Below are 27,319 nucleotides of genomic sequence, written 5' to 3'. Positions count from 1 at the left end.
GCTAATGGAAAAATCGTATTATTTTCTATGCAATTTTATTCTCTAAATTGAAACACAAGGCATGTGCTATTTCCCAGTGGCAGGCAATCCAATTTCCATGCTGAGGTAAATCAAAAATCTGAGCACAATTACAAGTTTGGTTTTGTGGCCAGTGGAAGTTCAGGTTTTGGGAAATAAGTTTGCTTCTCCAATTTCGAAAATGCTCGACGGCCCGCCCACAAATCACACGCCAATGACGACTAATTAGAGAGCAGAAGGCGAAGGATGAAGGGCGAAGGACGAAGGACGAAGGACGAAGGCAGCACTTCAGAGTAGAGTAACAATGACTTTTCAGAAAACTCCAACTATTTCCAAGCAGTGCAAAGGACTGCCCTCGTTTCAGGACCTCCCTCGACGGCCACGCCCCCCAGTGCCATATCCCTTTCCAAACGTCCACCCCTTCCCCCCCTCTCCTTCCCCCTCCCAAAGCACGACTTTGCTTTGTTCTAAGTTATAAACCCACAAGTGGCGGCAAACTTTTGCTTTACGGTGTCGCCATCTTTTTTCCCGATGAAAATGGAGGCGGGGCGGGCAACTTAAAAGAAGATTAAACCGCAGCTGCCGGGGGATTCCCCTACTACAATTTTTATGGCAAGGGTAGCGAACAACTTTGCCTGGACAGCGGCACTTGAAATGAGAACGTTTGGCGATTTTCCGGCGACACTTGTCGAAAGTTACGCGTAATTATAGCAAAGTGCGGGCCTCCAGAGAGTGTGCTGAAGTTGGGCGTGGTTTCCGCCGAGGGACCTACTTTAGTTTATGCCTAAAATCAGATGCTGGGAGCCACGGGATACAGGCCATAATGTGCGGGTCCTTCACGCAGGATGATAGGTGTTACCGCAAAAGAAGGGCAGGAGAAACCGCACACAAATTAAGAAAGGGCTACTACTACTGATAAGGGAAAGTTCAAAGTACTGCCGTGTTTACATATTTTGCTATAGCCAAATATTTCGCTTTAAAGGTGAATCATTTTATATATTTTAAATAGGGAACATGGCTTCCTCAATATTTAAAAACCTCTCAAGTAGCCAGCTTAGCCTCGCTTACAACTCGTTCTAAATTGTTCATTTCAAACATTCGTCGACAATTCTCTGAAGCCCATTCAAACTTCGTCTCGCATACAGAAAAATGTAATTTCACCAACCCAAAAATAGGAGCAAAACTCTCGTCTGTTGGTGCCTGAAAATGAAATTCTTGCGAGTGGGGAAAATAAAAGCGTAATTTTGTTTCAACTTGAAGTCCTCGCATTGCCATGGCGACAACATTAATTCGCTTTTAATATAATGAAGCCGCTTAAATGTCAAGACAATGAGACCGGAATCTGGAATCGGTATGGTTGCAAAGGCATCGGCAGCGGGAAACCATCAATCAAAATTTCGACGAGGGCCGTATGAAAAACTATAATAAAATCATTAGCCTGGTAATCCCCCAAACGTTACGGAATCAAAATAAAATCATCAGTCCGGAATGATGATGAATGGCCGGCTGGGTCGACTGGTCGACTGGTCGCCCGGTAGGCCCAAGTGGCCACCAGTGGCAGAGAGGCATCCTTCGGCATCCATGACAAAACTGGGCAGCTTTCTGCACTCCAATCTCTTTTTAATAAACACAGCACAACACAACGCAAGAAAACACAAAACACACAGCAACAAAGTGATTGTGTTTGGTATGCTCCAGCAGCCAACACTCAACGGCAAGTCGGAAAACAGCAGTAAAAGCTATGGCTATGGCGATGGCGATGGCTCAGCGGCATCATTATCAGGGAAAACGTCCTGCATCGACGAGATCGGACTTTGTATACGAAAAGTTAGCTTTGTGCACTACTCTTCAGTGGTGTTTATTTGGGTTATCTAAAAAACAGTTGCCACACAGTTTTTATGCCACAAAAACCAGCTGTCTTCAACGAAAAGTGATTGCATTTAAGGATTATAAACCTAAAATGTATTTCAGTTTACTAAGAAAAATTCGCAAGAATATGAAGACATTTGTACATACCAAGTAGTACAATATTCCCTTTATTGGAGAAGCTGTTGCAATTAATTGTATACAAAAGTATTAAATGTCATCAAGAACATATAATGTATAGAGAAAACATTAAGCTTACGTAAACAGCAGTAATCCTATCAGATTTTCTTATATAAGCCAAAGGGTATTAACGTTTTCGGTCAGCCCCATATTCGTCATCTATTTTTGGGGAAGAAAAATGAAAATGTTTAACGGAAAAAATAAAATACTCACGTTCCTCCTAGGCGAACGTGATTCAATTTGTTTTGTTGGTTAGAAAACTAAAATAGCAAAAGCAAGCCACCAGAAAGGAGGGAAAATATAACTAAGGCCAGCATGGCCAAGCAAAGTAGAGGAAAGCAGCGAGGAAAGCACCGCAAAGTAAGGCGAAAACAGGAAAAATTATAGGACAAGCAAAAAACGTTGGGCGGAAAATGTGGATTGGGGGCGCATCCGTTTGGTCACTCGCTGTTCTCGGTGCTTGGCCAAAAAAGACCGAAAACGATGGGGGGAAATGGAAAAATGTTAAAAGGCAACTGGATGAGTCTTAAAGCCAGGTTTGAGGCGACTCTGTTTTTGTCTTGGCCACAGGCGGGGGTTCTCAAGAAGGCACTGCTCTATGAATGCGAATTGCTGCACTGCAGTCCCTGCTGTTTGGGCCCCAAAAAGTAGGCTACAAAAACTAGCGAGGGCAAAAGTGGGTGGAAAATGTAGTTGGAAACAAATACATAGTTTAAAGTTTAACTAAATATATTGCTACAGCACTGAGTAAGCAACAAAATGGATTTATTATCCAACCTAAAGTTCAAGTTAAGTTATCGTTAAAATACTACTTACCAATACGATCAAAGAATATTTCGTTATCATCTTATACTCTTGTAGCGGCCCTCGCCCTCCGGCATAAAGTTAAATACATTGCGGGCGGAAAAGGCAGCCGCCCACGCATCCAGGGAGACATATTGTACTACATTGTAACATGACCGGACTATTGTGCCGCCTGGCCCACATGTCGAAGGTCATTTTAAATTAGTTTTACTCCTGCCTCGTTGTGTTTATTTTTTTCTGCCGCATCCTTCGATTCGAGTGTGTGTGTATGTGTTTCTGCGCTTAGTCCTTGCCGGTGTCGCTTGGCAGATCTTTAACAACGTCTGCCTCGGGACTTACCCCTCTACATAGTAAGAGCGCCGTGGACTAAAATAGTCATACGCCATGTGGTCCCGGCGCTGCCGTTATGACAATTACGTTAGACATTTGCGTCACGTAAGCGAGCAGCAGCCAGAGCGAGGAAATCCCAGACTCATGCCGACTGGGCCAATACAGAATCGCTGGCTCATCCTGTGCATATACCTCCTGTTCTTGTCATTGTGTGTGTATGCTATTCGTAGTATTTGGTGTAGGTAGGTGTAGGTACGAGTGTTTGCAGAGCCACGTGTAACGGTATGCGAGATAATCAACAACTTCATTCGGCGAAAATGGTTGTCAATACTCCCGGGTGATCCGTTGGCTGATGCTTGCCACCTCCAATTGTTGGCAACTTGTGCTTGTCCCCCTGTTTCTTGAGAACGTAGCTCAGAAAAATGATAATAAAATAATATTGCCAGGTGGTGCGTGCCATTTTTTGGCACCTGTCACTTGATTGCTTAGCTTTATTCCACAAAACAAAATTGATGAATGGAAAAGAATTTTAAATTAAACCATATTTCTACCTGCATTAAATATATATTTTTGTTGCACTCAATTGTTAGTTCCCTTTTCAATTACGTTTCCATCAGCAAAGTTGCCCCTTCCGCGTGTCCTTTGTGCTTCTTCATTATCTGCTGGCCAGTGTATCCCTGCAAATCCTTCATAAATTCGCAGCAAATTCACTTTGTATAGAGTAAGCCTCCGCTCACTACAGGTGACACCGCTCTGCGCCCTGTCACAATCAGGATCAGGAGAAGCATGGGACAGGAGCAGGCAGGACAACGTCTGCAATGTTTCTTTATTGGAATTGTCGTAAAAGTCGATAACAGAGCCTGGAGGCGCGGCGCACTGTGTGAGTGGGGTTGAGGGTGGAGACTGGCTGACTGGGTTGCTATTCGGGTCACAAGCAATTTAATGTCAATTTTGGTATTAAACGTGCTGGCTGCCAATTCACCTGCTGTTTCCGCCTGCCAGCCACGCAGTCTCCCAGCCTCCAAAGTCTCCCAGTGTCCCATATCTCTTCTTTTCTGTCTGACTGTCATTCGCAAACTGGACTTGGCCTGCTTTTGCTGTTTGCAAAGGCTGCCACACGCACTCAAATCCACGTCAACATTATAGTTGGGCCAGGCTCAACTAGAATATACCCTGTACTCACTGCCTAACTGCAAATGGTAGATTTTCAATCATAAAATGCCACAAAGTATTATTTGGCAACAAAGTATGTGCTCTCTTATTTAATTTAGATACACAATATTATTGTTTAACTATCCGCCCATAAGTCTGGTGTACTACGGCGCAGTTGCAACACATAGGGTATTGTGGCAACAGCTGAGTAAAGAGGATCTGCTAGGGAGTTCCTTCAATAACTTTGGCAAACTAATGTTGACAGACCACTGGCATTCGATTAGATCTAATTAATTTCGCAGCACAACGCCACGATTTGCGAATTGGTTTGTCTCCCCATGTCGTCCATTCGCATGTGCTCTCTAATAGCGTTCGGATTTGTTTGTTTGCCATTAATTGGTTGACCAGTACAAAAATATATCGCATTATTTGCCAAAACCAATGCACACTGTCAGCAATTATAATACTTAATTAAATAACATTTTGGTCGATTGAATTTTTCGTTCACTAAATCCATTATTTTGTTACATTTCGAAAAATGGAGAACTAATTTGAATTGTGTATTTCATACACTAATCATTTCCAGTTTTATTGAGTTAGAATAATTAAATGCTGAATGGCAGAGTGTAATATACCATATAAAATATGGCGAATGGTGCAGGGTTCTATTGTTTTTTTTTATATTTGGATTCTTGGTCTTGAATTGAAAGCCATGCATTATCGGAAAAAGCATTCAACTCGCTACTTGCATATGTCCTGTTCGGTCTATTCTGTCATCGGCATTGCATATCCTGTCACGCACACTAGTTAGCATGTTAACAAAATGGCGGAAACACTCGTTTACACTCACGCTCACCCACACACACTAATACACGCACACACACACACAAAGTGCAATCTGCTGCCAACCGCAATGTGAACTTTTCAGTTTTCCCTCGCTTTTGCTTTTGCTTTTGCCCTTACTGTTGCTTTAAGTAATGGAAAAGCGAAAAGAAATCCTGCCCGCTGCGCTGGGAACTCGAATAGTCGACATCTGGCGATGGCGTTTCAAGTTGAAAATTTGCAAACAAGCCGAGAGACGCACAGAAATTAAATGAAATTAAGTTGTGGTCGACGCGAGCATACTACGGAAAATAAAAAATGGAATAAATTAAAATGATTTATTTTATGCAGTTGCTTGAATACCCTTTTTCAAGTTGAACAAAGACTAGTTACGTCGGAAAAAAGTGAAAAACTATAATTGGAAATTTATATTTTAAATATTGTCAAATCAGCACATAATTATAACGCTTCTACCAAGTTTTAAACAAATGCCAGTTCATTAATTAATATAAATTGCAATTTATATGGTTGCAGCTTGCTTGCTGCCACACATTAACTCTTTTTTGTTTTTTTGTTCGCTCATAATAACTTTTTTCTACATTGTGATGCAGCATCAATTTTCATGTTCCCTGCAGCGAGCGGCAACCTTTGCGCTAGAGTAATTTTACCCGCCACAAGGTCAGGGAAGAAAATCGCACAACTTTTTCCAGGGCAGCGAATAAAAAAGTGAAATTTAAGCCACACACGCAGAGCAGAAGACAGACGACAGTTTTGCGCCAAGGCCAAAGGACTCGGGACTCGAGTGTGTGCCACATGCACTCCCCCCCACACACACACACACACACACACAGTGTTAAGTCAGCTGCCGCCATTTTGTAGCCATTTTATCATGGCAAACAAAAGCGGCTTACAGCCTCCCGTTGGCCTTCTTCTGTCTTCTGTTCTAAGTTTTTCCCTCTTTTTTCGATTTTTTTCGACTTGAAATTGATGAATTTTATTCATGTTCAACGAGCGTCTGAAAGGTTGTTGTTTTGGAGGAAAACTCGCAAGCTTGGAATGAAATTCGTCAGTTGATTAGCTGCGTGTCTCGCAGGGCAATTAGGCAAATTGTAAGGCTCCATTTTAAACGCCCACATGCTTATCGACTTTGGCTTTGATTAGGCGCCACTTGGAAAGGTGGAAACGTAGGGCTCTCAGGCGTAATTACATTAACAATTCGGAAAACATGCCCCCGAAAAAGCCGGAGTCGTCGTCGGCCAATGTCACTCACAGCTGGGCATTCAATGTGGCACGAAACGTATCCATTATTCAGGACGTGGTGCAAACAACTCGACCGACAAGCCAACAACGTCCTGCTGCGTGTAAGACGCACTGGGTACAGTGGTGCATTCTGCTCCTCCTCCACTTTCTCCCCCTCTACCTTCTCGTCCTGAAAAGCACGCCTGCAGCAGCAGCACCACCACCACCCACATTCACATTCCATGGCATACGCACAGCATATTTGGCTTGTGAACTTGCCTACTAACCTTGTGTGCATGTGCCATGCAATTGGCCCCAGGATAACCTGGCAATAATAACAACAACGACAGCATCGTCAACAGCAACAACAGCAACTGCAACTGCAAGGATGTGCAAACATGGCGAGGTCCTTTCGCCTGCAATGGCATCGCTGGGCATCGGTGGGCTGGTGGCCACTGGAGTTGGCCTGTAATTAAAGTTCCCTCAGTTGCCACTCTCGATAACCGCTTGGCGCTGCAGGTACAGTGGCCGCAGAAGATCCTTATTTGCCAGGACTTGCATGTCTTACGTTGTAATTACTTTATTGGATTAAGAAAACCCAAGTTGCGAAGAGTCCTTTCTAGAGCAGCTGTATGCTCATATCTGTTACCATGAACACCGCGAGTCTGGCATTCATAGAAGAACCATTTTAGACGTCAAATTCACTCTCATTCGAACGTTAAACGCAATTGCATTTCCAGTTTCGTTTGACAAAGGACACAAGCCCAAGAGGCAGTCAAAAAAAAAAAAAAAGGAAAAATGGGGGAAAAAAGGACATAAATGAAACCGAGAGGGAAAGTTATCGTTGGATGCGCATCGCTAACAAAGTACAGTGGCGTCGCCGTGACCAATGACAGCCATGTTTCCTGCATCAGGAGTTGCACAAAGTTGTCGCTCAGTTGCACTGCACCCCCGCATCTCACTCCATATGCACATCCTCATCCACATCCTCATCCACATCCCTTCGAGCCACACACAATTCTGGCCACGTTTTCTCGTTCTATTTCTTTTGCTCAACTGCCGAGGCTCATTGGCTTTTCGAAAATACACGTAGCGAAATGCTGCACTGCTGCAACTTAAACATACTTTGTTTGACCATGGAAACATTTTTAATAAAACTGTATAAAACTGCATGACAATGAGTGCTCGTTTCGCTCAGTGCACGACTTTGAGCGGGTTGTGTGGAGTTTTGTTTGGTGGCCGCCTGCGGCTGGCAAAACGACAAAATGTATGCTATGTTCCGGCTGAATTGCAGATTTTCATCCTTTGGCACCCTGCGCCCCCAAGCACACACACACACACACACACGCTTATTCCGTGCGCCTTTATGTGCAAAATGTTTGGTGTGGGGGGATTCCTCGTTGATTTCACTTTGCTGGGCGAAACTGGGGAGCTGAGCGGCGCCAAGAAACAGTGTTTTGCCATTTGGTTTTGCTCGCATATTGCTAATGGAAAGCAGCCATGCCACCTGTCCCATTTGGATATGGTATGTGGGATCTGGGATTATCCCAGCCGTTTTGCGACATACTTTCGGGATCATATCTAAATTGAAAAAGTTATCGGTGCCGTGTGTCAAATGTGTCGCCATCGCCATTGCTGTCGCCTTTTATTTACATTTTATTTTCATGGCAAACGTGAGCCGTGCTGCACGTTAATCGATTCAAATCGATGCGACTGCCGAAATCCGCTCACAATATGCCAACATTTCGCTGACAGCCAGCTGTCCGGCAGGCAATAAACGAAAATAATGTCGTCCTGCTTGCGAGGGAGCTACATAAATTATAACATTAAGGACACCCCGAGAGGCATAAAACTCTTATTTATTCGCCGGAAATCGCTGCGTCGCACTTTTCCCCCATACCGATAATTCCCAGCCATAAATTAGGCAAACAAAAGTTGGAGCCTCTTAAATACATATACATAGGGTGGTTAGATATCAAATTAAAACCTATCCTGGCAGAGACTGGCGATTAACCTGACCGAAAAGCAACCGAAACCGACCCATTGATGACTGTTCGGTCTCAGACTTCGAAGCGAATTTGTCGCCGGACGTAGCTCATTACGTATTGATGCCCTCTCATGTGAAATAATTGCCGTAGTTGTCCATTAGCATTTAATAATTCATGGCTGCGTGTCAATGTGTTGGTGTGTTTTATGTGTGTGTGTGTGTGTGTGTGAGCCAGCAAAAGTCAAAACTGTGTGTTGGCATTGCGGCTATTAAGTTCGGGCCATCGGGCTCAGTGTGTAAACACGATTGGCTTCACGATACTGGCTTGTATGATATGCGGTTCGCCTATCATCGTGATGATAATTCAGTTGCACTAATCGAATGCCGTTGATTGATAATCGTAGTCAGTTGATTTGTGATCTATGTTTCCATAGCTTTTGCAGAAATTGATATTTCCTGCAGGTTTTGAACCAAAAAAAAATAAAATAGACTCTTGTTTCATGTTTTCAAATTCCATTTTATTTCTATGAATAAACATTAATTTAAAATATTCTATATAATTCTTGTTTTGTTACTAGCGTAAACTGCTTTATTCAAATTTTCACACATACCATTTATAGTTAGCTAAATATTTTTGTTTCAAAAAAGCATTAAAGCAAATACTTTTCATGCCTAAATTAAAATACATTTTACAGGAACCAAAAATTGCCAATACACATTAAAAATTGTTTGTTTGTTGTGTAAAACTTGTAAATAAGTTAAAATGATTGAAAGCTTCTTTACACACTAAATAAATGAGAAGAATAGTAAAATCACTACACATTAGATGATTTAATGCAGGTTTAATGCTTTTAAACTGATCACAGCAAATTGTTTTGAATACCCAAGAAAGAAAAAGGAGCAACGTATGTAGGTAATAAAATTTCAAATACTCTAAAAATCTTTCCTTTTTTTTTATAAATTTTGTCTAAATATTTTAGTTTTATATATTTACAGTGGGGGTTCTGTTCAAATATTTTGCTAAAAAGTAATCCAACTTGGTGCTAAAAACTTTACTTTCAAGATAATAACTGTTTTTTTATTAATTCCTTGATAACAAAAAATATACTATACCTAATCACAATATTTGTTAGGTCTATAAACAGTTTCAGTTTAGCTATTATCCCTATTTTTTTTTTTTCGAATTCACAAAATGTTTCTTTTGATACCAAAACTTCAACGAAATGTCTTAACTTTTTACAATTGATTTCATGGACGTGAAAGGAAAGTTGGACTTCTGGCTCTGAATCCTGGCTCGTTCCTTCTCTGAGTTCTTCTGGGCTTCTGTGTGTGTGCGTGTGTGTGTGTGTGTGTGTGTTAGGGTATACGTGTGGGTGGAAGGATATGCGTTGATGTCTGTGTGTGAGTGTGGGTGCGACGTTAGTTGATGTCAAAACGTTGCGCCTAGAAAAGTTTTACGTTGTTATTAGTTTATGGGTGTGAGTGTGTGTGTGTTCAGTGTATATGTGTGTGTGCGTGTGTTTAGTGTTGTTACATTTAAATTAAACTTTAAACTAGGCAACAAATTGAATTTGTTGAGTATTTTCAATTTCCCCATGCTGATGTCGTTCTTGTCTTTTCTACTTTCTTTTTGGCATTCTTCTTTTCTTACTGCTACACATAAGTTTCATATTCTTCGCATTTCTCACATCAAACTTGCACTCAATAGTTCAGTTTTTGGGCCTTTTTGTCCAACAAGGAATTACCATTAGGAGTTACTTTGTGGATATTCGCGGTCAGCTGGCCAGTATTAGCTGGATATGCATTTAACATGGTCTTTGGCGGTGCCCTAAACACATTCGGTGCCAGGTTGAAAGAGGGGATTGTTGGCCTAAATGGGATTAAAAGAGAATATTTAGTTAGTAAAGCCGAAATCTTTCGTGTTTGCATCAACAAGTAAAATAAAAATAGACAATAAAAAGTTAATAATTACTAACATAAAAAAGTGTTTTTTTTATAAAGGAAGCAACTATAAAAAGTGTATCAATATAAATCTATCAGCAATGTTGTTGAAAGTACTTAAAAAACAAAGATAATCTGCGCTTATCGAAATAAATCAAAATAATCCTATTAGTTTATTTTTCAAATAACCGTTTTTTTGTGAAAACCTATTGCCAGGCGATAAACACCACTAAATGGCAATAAAAAAGAGATTTCCACCGAACACTTTAATTATAAACCTTAATGAAAACAGCCGACCGCTAAGCTTGTGGCTTGTGAATTTTCAGCCACCAAAATTGCTTGCTTATACTGGTATGCAAATTTTGATGTTATTTATTGGTTGCCAGGCACACAGAAAATCTCTCTTAATGCCATTTTGTTTAATTTTGCGTAATTATTGTTATGCATTGTTTGTCGGTTTCCGCATGGATTTGTCTTATTTTTTATTTATTAATTAACCGCTTTAATTAAAATTGTCAACGAAGCAGCTGCAAAAATGCGTCAAGGTGGAAACAAAAACCAAAAAAAAACTAATTTAATTGAAACATTTTACTAAAATGTCCTGCAAAATTGAGTCGCTTAATGTTTTAGTTGGGCAGCTTTCGGTCTGTGGGATATTTTGACGCTCCACTGACGCCATTTAATTGGCCTTTTAGTTAATTGGCCAATTGATATGCATATTTTGATTGCATTTGGGCACGGGCAGTGAATTCAAAGAGCACGCATTTCAAAGCGGGACACCACGCTCAAATCGACGGTAAATTAAATTAAATTAAAGTCCAATAAAATCATAATTAAATTGCGCACACGAGACAGTAATTATGTAATACAATACGCCAATAATGTTCCTATATGGATTTTATAGCCACAACTTACCGTTTTCAATATCTAAATTGGGACTGCGGTTTCGTTTCACTCGCGGCATTTTCAGATAAAAGTAATTGCAAAAAAATGAATTCGGTTAAAGTGGATTACAAATGGTAAAACTTGGCGGCTACTTTCACAACAGTTTTTGGTACTTATGCCTAAACTTATTTGCATCAACTTACTTAACACTAAATACAACTATGATACGACCACTTAAACCATCTATGTACAACATTAACTTAGCAACTAGCTGCCTACTAGAACCTAGAACTTAGAACACCGCCTAGAATCTGACATAGCTAAAGTCGTTAGGATTCGTGGCCATCGGTGGGGCCGACCCGCTTACCTCCTCCTCCATGGCAGTGGCGTACATGTGTGGCGTCACATTCTTCTCCAGACTGAAGTGGTCCTCCGTGGTCTTGTGGTACACGGGATTCTCGAAGTTCATCGAGTTCACGGCGCGCGTGCAGCGTCGGTACACGACAAAGATGACCTGTTGTATTATAAAATATTATTTAATATTAGTATATACCATTATGAGTTGATTGTAACTATTTTGCGGTACTTACGCATGCTAGTAGAGCGGTGCCCGTTAAACTGGCTATCACAATCAACGCTATTTGGCCGTAATCCTTTTCTGATTTCGTTTCAGATATGTCTTGGTCCTTATTAGGCGTGTCTGTGCTATTGCTTTCAGTTTTTCCTGCAACTGTAGAAAATAAAAGAAAATTTTAGTCGCAAGTCAAACAAATAGAAAAAGTGAGCTATCACATATAGAACCAAATATACACAAGCATGTAAGTATTATTCTTAAAGTATGACATTTTTTCAGAGCTTTCAGGTTGTCTTTCAACTTAAATACATGTTGCAAAAAATGAAACCATTACCACCAATAAATGATACATTTTAAAACTTCCGCAAACATTTCACAACTTCCAATATCAAAGGCACTCTTGCCAAATATTAATAAAATATGCCTGCCGCAGCTTCAGCTTTTACCCATAATTTGATAATTCCCATGGCCAAATATAATTAAAATGTTGTCTTTTTGTGAGTTTGTGGGGCAATAGGAAAAGAAGGAGTCGACGAGGACAACGAGGACGACTACATCCCGTGGCGAATGTTTCCGCTTTCGGGGGCTTCGCTGTGTTTTTTGCTGTCAGCTACTGGGCGCTTTTATTCGGTGCCTTTTGCCTTTTGCTGTTGTTCTGGCAGGAAGTTGTAGGATTTTTCCGCTGTCATCATAATTCGTTTTCATATTTTTCCGTTTAGAATTTGTTCAACAGCAGAAAAAAGCGCGCACAAAGTTAAGCGCCAGAGTCGCGCGCGTTCGTCTGGCAAAGGATATGCGTCGCCTTCTAGGAGGCTACCCAAGTTTTATCCATCCCCCCACCCACGCGTTTAAATCCCACTGCTCCTCCAAGGATACCCACTTCTGCTGTTGATATTAATTTCTGCTCTACGAGTGGCCGCAAGGAGGACTTTTTGATTCGCGCGAGAGCGTGTGGCAGGGAATTATTATTAAAAGTTGATAGCGGCAACAGCTGTGTGGCATCGATTCGTGGCAAATTTCGGCGTAGGCGCGTTAAGAAGCTGCAAATTTATTTTGCTGGCATTAACAGACAGTCAAATGGCATGGCAAACATCTAAACATTTGAAAAGTTGCACGTTGCTGTGGCATATTAATTGCGCGATTTTCTCACGGTTTAAGCGTGTGGTTGTTTATCTCTTCTGAGGCGAAGGCTGCATGAAATTGCCAGCAGCTGTTTAAAACATTTTTTTCAGACTTCTTACTAATCTTTTTTCATTTCCCTAAGCTATTTATTTTCAGAAGCAGCAATGGTTATTCGCTACACTAAGTTATCGTAGTTATATTATTTTTATAGTATGTATTATCAAAAACTACATTTTTCGGTAACATTTTAAATTTACTCAGACCTCTTGATATTTTGCTTTGTTTAATGCAATTATTTTATACTAAAATACATGAATGGAATTCGTATATTCGTATTCGCATTCGTAGAGATTAATTTATTTCTGTACCGGGAAAGTGCTCCACAAACTTTGCATTTTCTCTTCGGTAAATGGCATCCATTTCTCTAACGACTGCTTTAATGCTTGCCTATAAATGTCACATATGATTGCTTACTTCTAATCTATACAAAATGCAATTTCCGTGCTTCACACACACATATGTACACACACGTGCACACACACCCCCCTGAAAACATGCAGACATATAAGAGTGAGTTATGCCTCATCGCCCATTTTTATAATCCCGCACATGTGCTCTCATATTTATTTCGAAACTCCAACTGAGGATAACGCATAGCAGGTGCTCGGGAAACCCAAAACACCCGGAACTCCCGGAACTCCCAGGAAACCCGGAACCCCTAGATCCCCCGCCACCGGAAGTGCCATAAAAAGTACGACAAAATGGCTGCCGTGCCACCGTATCGCCTCCCAAATGAAATAAAAACGCATAAAATATGTTCCGTCACCTGTTTTGGGTATCCGAGAGGGGTTGTAAACAGATTAGATAAACCAAATAAAAAAAAGTTTCAAAGTTTCAAGTCAAAAATGGTGTGGCATGCAAATAAACAAAATGGCGGCTTTCCTGTTAATTCTTGACCCCCATTGTTGTCTTCCGTTCGGTGGCAATATGCAGTAAAGTTAGAGGCGAACAATAACAATTGCCAATGACTGGACTGACCGAAGTGCAGGCAAATGAAAGTCATAAAATGCTGCAAGGAGCAGCAGCTGTTCACCCAGTTTTCCTCGCATTTTCCCTGATTTTTCCCCACTCCCTGCTGTGGCTGGCTATTAAAAACGCAGTCGTTACTTCGACGGCTCAAAGTTTATGGTTACTGGGGCTCCGTCCATCTGGATTTCACCCTGGCATTTCGCAGTCCTGCTCTGTGCGCATATAGATACGTATGTCTCTCTTGGACTCTGGGGTATTTGCGAAACTTTGCCTGTCTGCCTGCTGCCTGCTGCCTGCGCTTAATTAAGCAATTTGAAGTGGGCAAAGATGGCCATAGAAAAAGTAGCACAAACCGCTAATTGAAATTGCAGTTATGCCGGACTGGGCCATCTAATTGAAATAGTCCCTAACTAGTTTATAGTTATTTACTGACCCGCGCTTCTCGGGCTCGTACCAAGTTTACTTAAGCCCTCTTTGTCGCCATTCTTTGGCCGCAAATATGTTGAAGCAATTTTTTTTTTTTATCTGAAGAAGGCCAAGAAGAGCGCAGATGGCGCGACCTTCAGCCTCGTCTTGAGCCATGGGGCCATCTGCAAAGAGGGGGCCACTATGACTTCTTCAAATTGGCGTAATTAGACGCAATTGTGTGGGCTTCTCGCTAAGCACTTCCAGGAAACTTGATTTCACCCCGTAGGCATGACAACGTTTTAAAGCTCCCGGAAGTTTGGCCACTTTTCACTTCTAAGCCGGCAGGACAACGAAAGAGGATAACGACTGGCAACGGACGAGATAAAAATTGAAACTCAGTAAACCGGGGATTTGTTTCATTTCTTCTGTGGCCAACTAATTTGCTATACTAATTGCATAAAGAGTTACGCTTTTTTTTACCAAATTGATTGCCGCGAAAGCTTATTTATAAAATATTTCGCAAAATAACAACAAGAAAGCATATTTATACTCGTTAAAAATTCAAGTATTTTTTCGGTGCCCGAGGAGCCAGAGTAAAATACCCTTTATTGGCCTCATTTGTTGAACGAAAAATAAGAAAATAATCTGGTTGCCATAGCAAAATATCTGATTTCGTGCCGCTGGGTCTCGTTTTTTAAAATGCGAGGCCTGTATAATTTTGCATTCGCCACTGATCAAAGTGCGTCTGCTAAATGTGAGATTATTAAAAATAATGATACGGCATTTCGAAAAGGAGCCTAGCATTCTAATCCAAATCAATAGCAACAACGAAACGAGTACCCAAAATGCCACTGGACAAGTATCTTTTGGCATTGAAATGGCGTTGTGAAATGGACTTTGTGGTGGGACATATTTTAAGGGATAAACCGCAGGCTAGATGGGTTGTAACTCACTTTCGCCACACGGCCAACGAAAACATTTTTGGCCCAATGTCGACAGTTTCGAGGTGTTGACAGTGCCAATTTGCTGGCCGGATCAGCATCGCTATGATGAAGACGATGATGATGATGATGATGAAAATGGGGATGGGGATGAGGATGATGGGTATGATGGGTATGATAGCAGTGGGGATGACGAATTTCTGGTTAAACTATTTGCCAGGCTCCATATCAATCCACATGCGTTCGTGTTTCGCTTGCGCTTGCTTATGTACAATTTAATTTCATGGCGATTTGTTGACGACTGCCGCTGAAATGCTGCCATTCTACCATGCTGTCCTGCTGCCGTTGCGGTTGTCAGTCGTTCATCATTCGCTTCCGTTCCGTTCCGTTCCGTTCCATTCCCATTCCCATCCGAATCCATGTCATGCCTGTCAGGGAGCAGTTCGCAAATTGCAAGGAGAAATTCGCCCGGATCCGGGTCTGGTTCTGGTTATGGTACTGGTACTGGTACTGGTACTGGTCCTGGTTCTGGTACTGGAAGTCCCAGAGTCCCGAGCTCGGGCAAGTGATGTGCTGGTTTTGAGTCGGCGGCGACGGGAATCGGTTGGTGGGAATCTGGGTGGTCCTGTTGCCATTAAACATGTCACCAATGCGTCCCTTTTGTGGTTTTTGCACTGTGTGTGTGAGTGTGAGCCCGATATTTATGTTTTACGCTCCGCATTTTGCATGAGTGTTGGGGTTAAAGTTCATGTGTTAATGTATGTGTGTGTGTGTGGTGTGTGTGTGTGTGTGTGTGTGTGTGTGTGTGTGTTGGCGTGTGCATTTTGAGTGATTACGTCGATATCATTGATGTTGATTTATAATGATGACGATGGCTGTACATACATACATATATACCCGTGAGTGTTGTACGAGAAATTGTCGCAAAAAATGTCAAATGAAATTAAAACATGGAAAAACACAGGTGAAAATTATGCTCACAGGGATATAACAGCACATGAGAACATGAAACAGAGAAGCTTAGATAAAACCGACACCAATCTATATTCTTTCTTAGTTCGCAAGATTCGCAGGATTCGCAGAATTCCAATAATATAAAGGTATTAATAATTTTTGGTCGGCTTTCATTAAATTTAAATTTTAGTTTATGGGAATTATTGCGAACCCCACTTAACCCTAGGCAACCACCACCATAAGTTTCGTAGAAAAGTGTAGCATACCCGGCGCTTCACTGTACCCATCTTGAGGTAGTTTTGTGGTTGAAGTGGACGACTGTTTGGTTGACCGGTGCATCGGTGCAGTGGGATGCACAGTTGGGATACGCACTACAAACAAAAGGTTATTTCATAGGTATAATGAAATTCGAAAAGGTGAAAATGCAATTCAATGAAATGCGCAGTGCAGTTGGCCACTTAAAAGGCCGCAACCGCAGCGGGAAAGCGTTCTGCATCTCTACGCTTCGCGCTTTTGGCGCCGTTGGCCAGTTGAACCGCAAAACATTGCCATCGAGCCGGAATGTTCCAATGCAATTACGAAGTCCGACGTAAAATTCCCAAAAAGGACACAGTGAAATCTACTTACGATCTTCGACGCACATTAGCCCATCGGGCATCAGTTTCAGGCCCGTCGGACAGGCGCAGGATATGCGAGGACTCCGCTCGTTAATCCTCGGAGCTGGCAGGCAGAGATGGGAGCAGTGGCCATTCACCGACTGGCAGTGGTTGACACCGTCTGGTTGGCGATACGGATGGTACACGTGCACCGCCATGGGGTGTTCCAACTGGAAATAGGGAAAATAAATTTCAGATTAATTTAAGTGGAAGCAAATGGGGAAATACACTTACCATATGCGTCGCTGTGACGGGCTCCACATCCTCACCGTTGAACTTGTTGGCCTTGAAGACGGCCTGCTTGTCCCAGTCGGTCCAGTAGACGTAGTCCTCGAAGGTGGTGATCGAGAAGGGATGCTTCAGATACTCGCTGGAGTAGAGCACCTGCTGCCTTTGCGAGCCATCGTAGTTCGACGACGAGATGGAGTTCAATTTGCCATCCACCCAGTAAAGGCGCTTTTGAACCAGGTCCAAGGTGATGCCATTGGGCCACTTGACATCGTAGGTGATGATGGCAGTGCGGTGGGAGCCATCCATGCCCGCCCTTTCGATGCGCGGAGAGGCGCCCCAGTCGGACCAGTACATCCAGCCCTCGATGGGATCCAAGGCGATGGAACGCGGAATGTCCAGGGAGTCCTTTACCAGGACCCTGCCCATGCTGCCCTCGAAGTTGGTCAGTTCGATGGTGCACCTTTGGGTGTCCGTGAAGTAGACATGGTTGTAGATCCAGTCCACAGCCAGGCCATCCGAGGTCACCGAGGATTTGGTCAGCACCACTGTCTTTTCGTTACCCTCATCAATCGGTGCTTTGTATATGCTCTTTGTGGTCACATCGCTCCAGAAGATCATGCCTGTGCGAAACACAAAGTCCAGGGCAGTGGCTGCCTTTGTACTATTCACTATGGAGGTCATTTCCGGTCGATCCAGTGCTATTTTCCGGATGTCATGGCGCCGGGCCAGCAGCAGCGAGGCATGTCCTTCGCTGGCCTTGCACCTGGTGTGATTCTTCAGGACTCTCATGTAGCCCGCCTCGCACTCGCACTTGAAGGCTCCGATCTCGTTGACGCACACCTGAGAGCAGATGCCCGGAGTCTGGCACTCATCGATGTCCACACAGGTGTGTTGATCGGCGTCCAGTTTGTAGCCGTCGTGGCACTCGCAGCGGTAGCCCACCGCCAGATTCACACACTGGTGCATGCAACCGCCGTTTTTCGTGGAGCACTCGTTGATGCCACACTTTCCGGCCGGCTCATCCTCGCCATTCGGGCAGTCCTTTCTGCGGTCGCAGACCTTGGCATTCGGGATGCACAGACCACCGCCGCAGTCGAATTCACTGGTCGCATTGCAGGTCTTCGGTGGCGCACTGATGTTGCAGTTCTTCTCATCACTGCCATCCGCACAGTCCCTGTCTCCGTTGCACGTGAGATGGCCGGCGATGCAGGTGTGATCATCGCATTGGAACTGATCGGGACGACATGCTGATTTCACGCAGTTGGACGGAGACTCGTCCTCGCCATCGGGACAATCGGCCTCGCCATCGCAAACCCACGATGTGTGCAGGCAGGTGATTCTATCTGCGCACTGGAACTCTCCCCTTTGGCAGAAGTTCAATGGATTGACCGTGCAGTTTTGCTAAAGGGGAATGATTATAGACATAATGTAGTATACTTGAAAGTCAGAGCTTAATGCTAAGTTTTTTATACAAGGTCGTCCCTTAAGAGACATTGCCTTAAAAGATGAATCTCTACCCGGGACGAGGATAAAGGAAGTTAACTTTGCTGCTGCTACAACAGTTTGCTTTTCTTGTTAAGTGCCAACCAAATATTCAGGCAGCTAAGCCCGGTTCACAAACACACTCTCGCACACGCAAAGCCCTTATGCACCAGCACGCACACACACTTACACACACACACAAGCAGACGCACACACATGAGCATACGTACATGCACACTTATATGGAGGACCCTGTGGCAATGCATTGCCTGCATTTTTTGTACTGCATTCTTTCAGGAGATGCCAGAAAGCATTTTTCACATTTTATACGCTTTGCGAAAAGGAGTACACTTGTGTGTAAATAGCCAGTTTATTTTTAAGAATTTAATTAAAGGGATTTTTAAAAGGTATTGGTAGTGATTCGATTATGTTTGATGTTTTTGCGTTGTAAGCTAGTAAACAATTTAACAAATATTCCATATTGAAGAAATTTAAACAGCTTAAGAAATTTAATACGATTTTTGCTTTACTAAATTTGTATATTGCGAAAGGGTATTTTTTTTGCGAACTATTCGGATAGTGGGTGCTGTGTTTTTATTGCTATTCGGAGCCATGCAATTTCGGGCACCACCCAACGGACAACAAAAGCCATGCGTCATACATATAAATGTTTATGGGAAACAGTTGCCGACATGGTCCTCGTCGTCGTTGCGTTTTGAATAATGCTCGCGTCTTGCATAATTTATGCTGCCTAGCTTGCTCCATATAAATACATATTTATATGCGAGGGCTGTTAAACAACTTGCCATCTGTATGTGTGCGTGGATGTGAGTGTTTGGTTTGATAATGTGCTTATATCAATTTTCATTGCAAGTTGAAGGTAGGGAAAAAGATTTCCGGACCTTACACGGAAAAGTAAATGCCTTGCTGGCCCATTACATTTTTGTGGAAAAATTACGTTGGTTTTTCTCTTGCTATTAACTTGAAGATTGGCTTTAAATATAAATGTGTGGATTTTTTGTTTAGTTTACTCACCATCTCATCCTCGCCATGACTGCAGTCTGAATCTCCATCGCAAACCCATTGATTGGGAATGCAATTGCCGCTCCGGCAAGTGAAGGAATCGGCATTGCACTTCGCCTTGAGCCCGCAGCTCTTCTCATCCGATCCGTCACCGCAATCGTCGTCACCGTCGCACTTGAAGCGGTTCTGGATGCAACGTCCATTGCCGCAGGTGAACTCGTCGGAGCGACATGTCTTATCTGCCAAAGTCAAATCCAATGATTAGCTTAATTCATATAATTAGTTTAAATGGAATTGGGAGGATTTGGTGAGTGTGATTAGTGTGCGCATGGTTGGGATGAGGAAAAGCCTAAGTCGCAAGTCTTTGAGACTTGGGAAAAGCCAACACCATTACAAAGATTGCCAACAAACAAAGAAAGCATATAGAGAAAGCGAGAGATGTGCAAGTGACAACAAAAGAAACAACACACACACACACAGAAAACCAAAGTGTTTCCTCTGTGTGTGCGTAAATATTTGTACATTATTGCATACGAGCTTCACCATGGCACAACACAAGTCTTCAGGGACATGTGTGTTCATGGCACAGTCAAGTGCAGGGAATAGTGCACTATAGTATCTAGATATAAATATCAACCAACACCAAAAAGAGAAGCAGGAAGAAATCTACGATTATTTCGGTTATTACGCTAAAAGCAACACCAAGACCAAGCAAAGCAGGTAGGTAAGCGGTAGCTAGGAATTATTCGTTTATGGCTTACTGCACTGCGCCTCATCGCTGCCATCGCGACAATCCTTGTTCTGATCGCACATCCAGGACAAGGGAATGCACTCGCCCTCGCCCGACTTGCAGGCAAACTGCTCGGGCGAACACGTTTGGCCTCCTAAAAAGATCAAGATCAAGGAGAAATTCATGATGAGTGCCGAAGTTTTAATATATTCAACATATAAGACAGTTTTGGGTATTTTATTCATACCTAAGTTAATCCTATAAACAGAAAATATATGATTGAATTTTTAAAAATAATTTTTTTTATTAAATAAATTATGTTTTTGGTTTTATATCACCATTTAGAATTAACACTTATAATGGGTAAAAAATGTAATAAATTCCAGAGCACCTCCTTCAAGGCCATAATCATAAAGGACCCCGGAAAAAACCCACTAATTGCCTAGCTAATGGGACTTGGTCTTGCTGAGATGGAAAGCGCTTCTTAAAGGCAAGCGAGGGATGTCCTGTAATTAAGTTTATAAGCAGCTGTCGCATACGAGGAGGTGGGGCAGCAACCGTTCTCCAAGTGATAAACATAGTTGTCATGCCGACACACACAAGCACACACACTCACAGACACCACACCATAGTGGCACAACCAACAACCAACAACCATTCGGGGGCTAAACAGTTGGCATTTTATCTAGGCAGTAATCAAGACATTATCAGCCAACACTCCATAAAGTTAAAACGCACACATGCGTATGCATTAAAGCAATTATCGCACACACTCACACTCTGAAAGTTCCATTGAAGTTATCCTTGCCAAAGGAACGGACATTAAACAAAGCTGATAACACTCCCACACAAACGCATAGACTCTCACAGACACGCACACACACACAGACACATACACACAGACACACTGGCGCATTAAAACGCTTGTGTTTAACCCTTAATGCGTATTAGTATGCCAGTTCTTGGCGCCTCGCTTTTGTGCTTTCTTTCGCTTTCTTTCTCTCTTTCATTGCCTACTACACGGTCCTTTGTTTCACGCTGTGTCTGTGTGTATGTGTGCGTGTGTGTGGGAGTGATTTTCCCTGATATGATTATGTACATACATCGGCGCGGTAACTCTGTGTGTGTCTTGCTGTGTGTGTGTGCGTGTTAGCAATAAAATCTTATGGCTGAGCCGCACATTTGAATATGCTTTTTGGCGTTTTGCCTACCTCCGCCTTCCTTCGTTTCCTTCCCTCCCTTTTCCTTCCTTCATCCCGTCTATTTGTTTACCGTTTATACGTGCACGACGCTCGGCGGAAATTTCTGACATCGTTGCAAATAAATTAATTTATTATTATTCTCTTCTTGGTATTCGCCATTTTTGGCGGTTGCTTAGCATGTACAACGGGTCGTATGCGCGATATGCTTGTAATTGGAATTTACTGTGACCAGCTTACTGAAATTATTCGTCGTTCGCTGGCTGAATATTTACTAAAATTGCTCGGTAGCCACGGAAATATTTAATCAAATTTAGGTAATTTTTGTTCCATATGTAGCGCTTTTATAAATAAATAAAATTACTATTTAATTCCAAGTAATTTCATAGCTATTTTCCAATAATTTCATAGCTATTATTCCCGTAAATGTATTCGTTGTAATTGGTCTATTTAAATGGCTTTAAATACTTGTAGTCCCCAGCAGCAGTTCTAGCTTTATTTTATAATTGCTCCATCGGGTGTCCAGTGAATTACGTTTCAGGGTATATGGTTTCCTCACAATTATTGGATAAGTTGACTTTCTCTTACATTTTTCATAATTAAAATCATTTCCTGTTAAGCATCGTTCATATTCAGTGGGAAATACTTTTCGATTATTTCGTTTGCCCCGTTCACCGTTCGCCTGGTATAAATTCAATTATCCAATATCATTTCGCCCCACCATAATTTATGGCTTCATTAAATTCTCCATCGCTGGTGAGGAAAATATTCGCCTGGGGTCCTTTCATATACGTATAACTATATGTATGTGAGTATATGTAGAACTTTCCATTTTATCCATTCGAAGGTAACTACTTGGCTGAATGGACGTTTCATTCTCGTGTGTGGTGTCCATGGGGACACAGCTTCCATCTCGGCTTCAGCTTCGGCTTTTGTGAGTCCTGGCAGAATCAATTTGCTATCGTGGTGGGGTCACAGTCAATGGACCGCCGAGGATGCTCCGCTCTGGGTGCTCCTTGCTCAACGCACACAACGCATCCTGGCAGAACTTTGGCATTGTATTCAATAGCATTTTCTTGTTATCTGACGCTAAAACCCATATACTTGCAATTTGATTTTAATTTTATTTAAAATGCTTTTTTGGACCATGTACAAGACATGTCCTGGTCGAGTGCAGCAGCCACGCCCCCCGCCCGCCTTCAACTCTCGAGCACTTGAAAGCCAATGAAGCTTAATGCTTTTGTGGGGCAGTTTGCGTTTTGTTTATTGTTCAGCTAACCCCCTCTCCCTCCGCCCCCCTCAACCCCCTTGGCTCCTTTGTGAGATGGGCAGCCGAGCTTTTGCCATAATGGTAAACAACGAAATGAAGAGTCCGAGCGGAGTGTTAAATGGAATTAAATAAACGGGGCGGGCACCATAACTGAAAATACCACTTTTATAGAGAGAAATCCGCAGCAGTGAGCTGAACTTTTTTTGGCCCCTCAAAAAGCAAGTTAAATTAAGATTCACAAGGGTAACTGGGTAAAAGCAGAAATGTCAACAAGGTTTGATGACAATTTTAAAGTACATAAAACTCATAAAAAGGCACACATATCCATTCACATGAGCAGACGTGGCTTTATGCTCACACAACACACACTTGTAATCAACTCAATAGTGTTCGACTGAAGAACATAAGTAAGTTAAATTTTAATTTAAAATTTTATAGAGAGATTTAAGACTAAATAATGAAGCACAGGTTATTCTTATTGAAATATGTATGGAAATGCGTTAAAGTATTACATTCAAAGCAAGGCACTAGTATTTTGACGACCACTGTACATCCTGGTAGGCGACCACTGAGCCACGACTACCCGCGTATAAACCACAGGCTCAATTTGGCGCTGCGTTCGGCTTTTGATTACCGGTTTTTATTTTCATCAAGGATAACATCATAAAAATCGCATCATTTTTTCAATTACAGCGCTGAAATTCCGCCCGACATAAAAACATTTTCCCTGCTTTCTGCTTTCCCTCCTTTTGCCAGGCACTCTCTTTATATAGTTGGAAAATTGTGTCACAGACAATAAACCACTAAACAAGTTACTCGGCGGCAAGAAAAAAATGCGAGAAATAAAGTGAATGAAAAGCGGAAACTACGCCCAAAACGGAAAAGTGAGCCAAAGTGAGCCTAATGCATAAATACAAATTAGTTCCGCTGATGGTCACGTCGCGATATTGTCCGCAAGAAGTGACATTAATTTATGGCCTGGTCAGTCCCAGGCAAGTCATAAAGACCATCCGAGATCTCGGAGGCCCGCAAAGGTCTTCCATGCATTTAAATTTCGATTAAGTGACTTCGCTTTTTCGCTCGTTTTAGTGATGGACAAATCCTCCGGTTAGTATGCAAATGTGTGATGGAATAATTCATTCTTTTTAGCTTACTGCCACAATCCATTTCGTCGGATCCGTCGCGACAGTCCTTGTCACCATCGCAGGTGAATTCCATGTGTATACATTGCTCACCATTTTTACACATAGTCATGAATGCGGAACAAATGCCCCCTGTGCACATTATCATATTTTCGGTTATAAGTATTTACAAGTATAAGTATTTACAAATAAAAAATTACTCTTAAAAGTAGAAATTTCCAAGTGGAATACTATTTAAGCTGTGATTCAATTCGTTGAATTAACCACACAGTCGCAATTTCCCGATTCAATAACGTTTTCAATCGCATATACTTCGATAACTACTGTTTATATCAAAGATAATGGGCTGACACTTACGGCACTGGGACATCAATTCGTCGCTTCCATCGGCGCAGTCGTTCTCCAAATCGCAGACCCATCTCTGTGGAATGCACTTTCCGGTGCCACATCGGAATTGGTCCTGGTTGCAAGTCGATTCTGCAAGGGTAAATGTTTGAAATCAATTTTACATAACTGCTGAAGATAATGGCTTCGATAGAATATTCCCATTGCCATAAATATATATATATACTATGAGTATATATGCACACATTTACGCAGAGCATGGCTTTCAAAACTTTTAATGCTCGAATGGTTAAGTGTGTCAAAAATAAATGTGATTTCTATGCTCCTGCGGCTTCCGCATCAGCTTTTGTTTTATGCTTTAGTGGAAATAGTTTTTCTGCCGTTTTATGCTTACTTTATTTTATGACTTTGCTCGTTTCGACTTTTTAGTTTACTTTTAAAGGTCTAAAGGATATTCCTATTATTTCAGGATGCTTTGCTGCTGGGAAAACAATTTGTTTGGCTGTCTGAGTGATGGTAATGCAATTAAGAGATAAAAGGAAATTCCTGATCAAGTTAGGTTTGGCTTGTTAACCAATTGACGCGGGAATGTGATGAATGCTACTGTCTGAAGAGGTTATCTATTACTCAGCAGCCGTAAAATGCCAATTAAGGCAATAGAATTGAAATAATAGTCTTGGGATTTTGCAAAGTAATTTATGTAGTATGTTTTCAGGATTTTTAAAAACTTTTCTTCGGCTTGCCTTTACTTTGTTTTTTTTGTGAGCTTCTACAAGAGTGCAGACAATTTGGCGCTTAATTCAAACGAATTCCTCTGAATGACATCTGCATTCGGTTTGACATGGCTTTAAGGGGATCCTTGGCTGCTCCATTGGGTGAAGTTTTCCCCCACATTCTGCCGGGAGTCGTTTGCCATAAACTTAAGCGCAACTTTTGTGGCAGTCCCAAACTCCGGCACAAACTGTAGTAGTCCCCGGTAGCCCCAAACCGAAAGCCCCACCCAAAAGTGGAAGCCAAAACTCAGGGGACTCAGACATACAGCCGCCGCAGTGCGAAAAATGCGCATCACGTTTTGCGTTTTGCGTTTGGGGATCCGGGAAAAGTGGGGAAAACTGCGAAAACTGGGATGCTGCGATGCTGGGAAACTGCTGGGAAATGGAAACAGTGAGCTGGAATGGCGAAAACGTTCTGGGGCGTATTTACCTAGACAGCGGCATTTAGCGGCCAAAAAAGTACATTAAAACGGGTTTGGTTGGGGGATTAGTTTCCCAGGGTTTTGGGTGTGGGTGTGGGATATAGTCTGGTTTTCGGTTTGATTTAGTCTGGGCTTAATGAGCTAACGCATCAACGGGAGTCAAAGGCAATGATTAAATATTTATTATCGACTTGGGGGCCGGCTGCGGTGTGAGTTCAAGTGCCTTTCTGATTTTTGTACAAGTCTTTGATGCAAAATGTAAATATCTGAATGATTTATTTATGAAACCATAAATAGTATGTCATCGCCAGAATATTACACACGGAATTAAGGACATTATTCTGAGCTAATGCACAAATAGACATTTTGCACAAGCAATTTGTTTTGCTTTGTTACACAGTGAGAAATGTTATAATAAACAGAAGGAGAATAAAAAACCATAAACATAATAAATAAAGTTCTTGAATTATTAATGATTTGTATAGGCAATACAAGCGAGAAAATAAATAGTAGAATAGTGTTTCGAATAGTGCTACTTTTATGCCTGAATACCATATTCGCAAATAGTGGCTCTTGATATTTGGCCAACAGTTTGCTGTATTACATACATAAATCTAAATAAATGTGTGCACTTTTTTGTTCCTGTGCCTAAAAGCACTTTTCGCAGCTGCTTTGCCACTTGCCACCCAGATGCAAACTTCATTATTTACAGTCTGCCGCGTCGCGACAACGTGGAGCAGAAGGTTGTGGGGGGTGTGGGATATTCGGGGTGTTACAAGTGGGCGGGAAAGTGTGTGTGGTGTTACTGCCAGACAGGCTCTTAATGCCCCTCAGCATCCCGACTGCAGATTGTGCAATTCATTTAAAGTCCTTTCGCCGAGGTGAGAAAATCTGACGACACGACCGTGCGATAATGAATGGCACACCTGGTGGCGAATTTGAATGGCTCGCCCATATTTATTAAACTCCAACTGCAACACTTTGGTGTCGTGACGCGGGGGAGGGGAGCGGGCTATCACAAATTGAGGTTCCCAACTGGCGACAACAAAAGTGACAAAGTCAGCCGACTTAAGCCAAAGCAAATACATCGGAAACTTTCCATCTTGCCATACAGACACCGAGAACTAACCTCGACAAAGTTTGGTAACAATGCAGGTCCTTTGTCTGCTCCTCTGCCAGGACAACAGTCCCCAAGCTCATTTACAGGCCGAAAGCTTAGTGCTAGAAAAGTTGCCTTGTACTTGGGAAGTGTCCACGGGAAATGGGGTAAAGTTTTTGCGGTCACTCATCGATTTGGCGCATTAAAAGTTTTCTGATATTTGCCGTTTTCCAATATCCTTTCCAGTTCCCTTTCTGCGCCAATATATTTTGTGAAATTACTGCATGAATTAAGTTGGCTAAACTTAAACACTTTCCAAATCAAATATTCCTCTTCATAGAAACACAAAGCCGCAGAGACAGAAAAATATAACATGAAATTACTTTTTTTGATTCCTGAGTTGCGCGGCTAAAAAAAAGATGTCCTAATGAAGTTTGTCTGTCTGGCAGAGCATAAATTGAATTGTCCGATTCATTTAAACGGCGGAAGGCAAGCGAAAACAAAATGTATACGAGAAATGCGAAAGTGAATTTCACTTTTCCCCCAAAACTCCATCCACCTGACCTTCATCACCCACTGGCCATTCGCTCGTCTGTCTCGTCTCAATAAATAAATGAAAAATTTGTGCCACAGTTAGGGGGATTTTCCTTTTTCACTGTTTACAATTGTTTTCCCCATCCGGTTTTTTATTTATT

General features: G+C 42.2%; 1 protein-coding gene across 10 annotated transcripts in view; it reads right to left on the bottom strand.

The window, feature by feature from the left end:
- Positions 1-8,964: 8,964 nt before the first annotated feature.
- LOC120452384 (very low-density lipoprotein receptor) overlaps positions 8,965-27,319 on the bottom strand; it is a 33,446-nt gene continuing 15,091 nt past the window's right edge. For 3 of the 10 annotated variants that reach the window (XM_039636577.2, XM_039636578.2, XM_039636582.2), the window contains 9 exons: positions 24,343-24,462; positions 20,406-20,528; positions 19,657-19,883; positions 17,143-18,540; positions 16,880-17,078; positions 16,519-16,623; positions 11,815-11,954; positions 11,592-11,738; positions 8,965-10,268 (listed from right to left, as the gene is read on the bottom strand). In XM_039636577.2, coding sequence (XP_039492511.1) covers positions 10,227-10,268; positions 11,592-11,738; positions 11,815-11,954; positions 16,519-16,623; positions 16,880-17,078; positions 17,143-18,540; positions 19,657-19,883; positions 20,406-20,528; positions 24,343-24,462 — 2,501 coding nt within the window. In that variant the 3' untranslated portion in view covers positions 8,965-10,226. Of the gene's footprint in view, positions 10,269-11,235; positions 11,739-11,814; positions 11,955-16,518; positions 16,624-16,879; positions 17,079-17,142; positions 18,541-19,656; positions 19,884-20,405; positions 20,529-23,997; positions 24,118-24,342; positions 24,463-27,319 lie in introns of those variants that run through there. The other 7 variants (XM_039636579.2, XM_039636584.2, XM_044006338.1 and 4 more) reach the window with 5 other exon arrangements.

Source organism: Drosophila santomea, chromosome 3R (assembly GCF_016746245.2).
Source record: "Drosophila santomea strain STO CAGO 1482 chromosome 3R, Prin_Dsan_1.1, whole genome shotgun sequence".
NCBI classification, from domain to species: domain Eukaryota; kingdom Metazoa; phylum Arthropoda; class Insecta; order Diptera; family Drosophilidae; genus Drosophila; species Drosophila santomea.
This window is presented reverse-complemented; position numbering and strand designations above follow the sequence as displayed.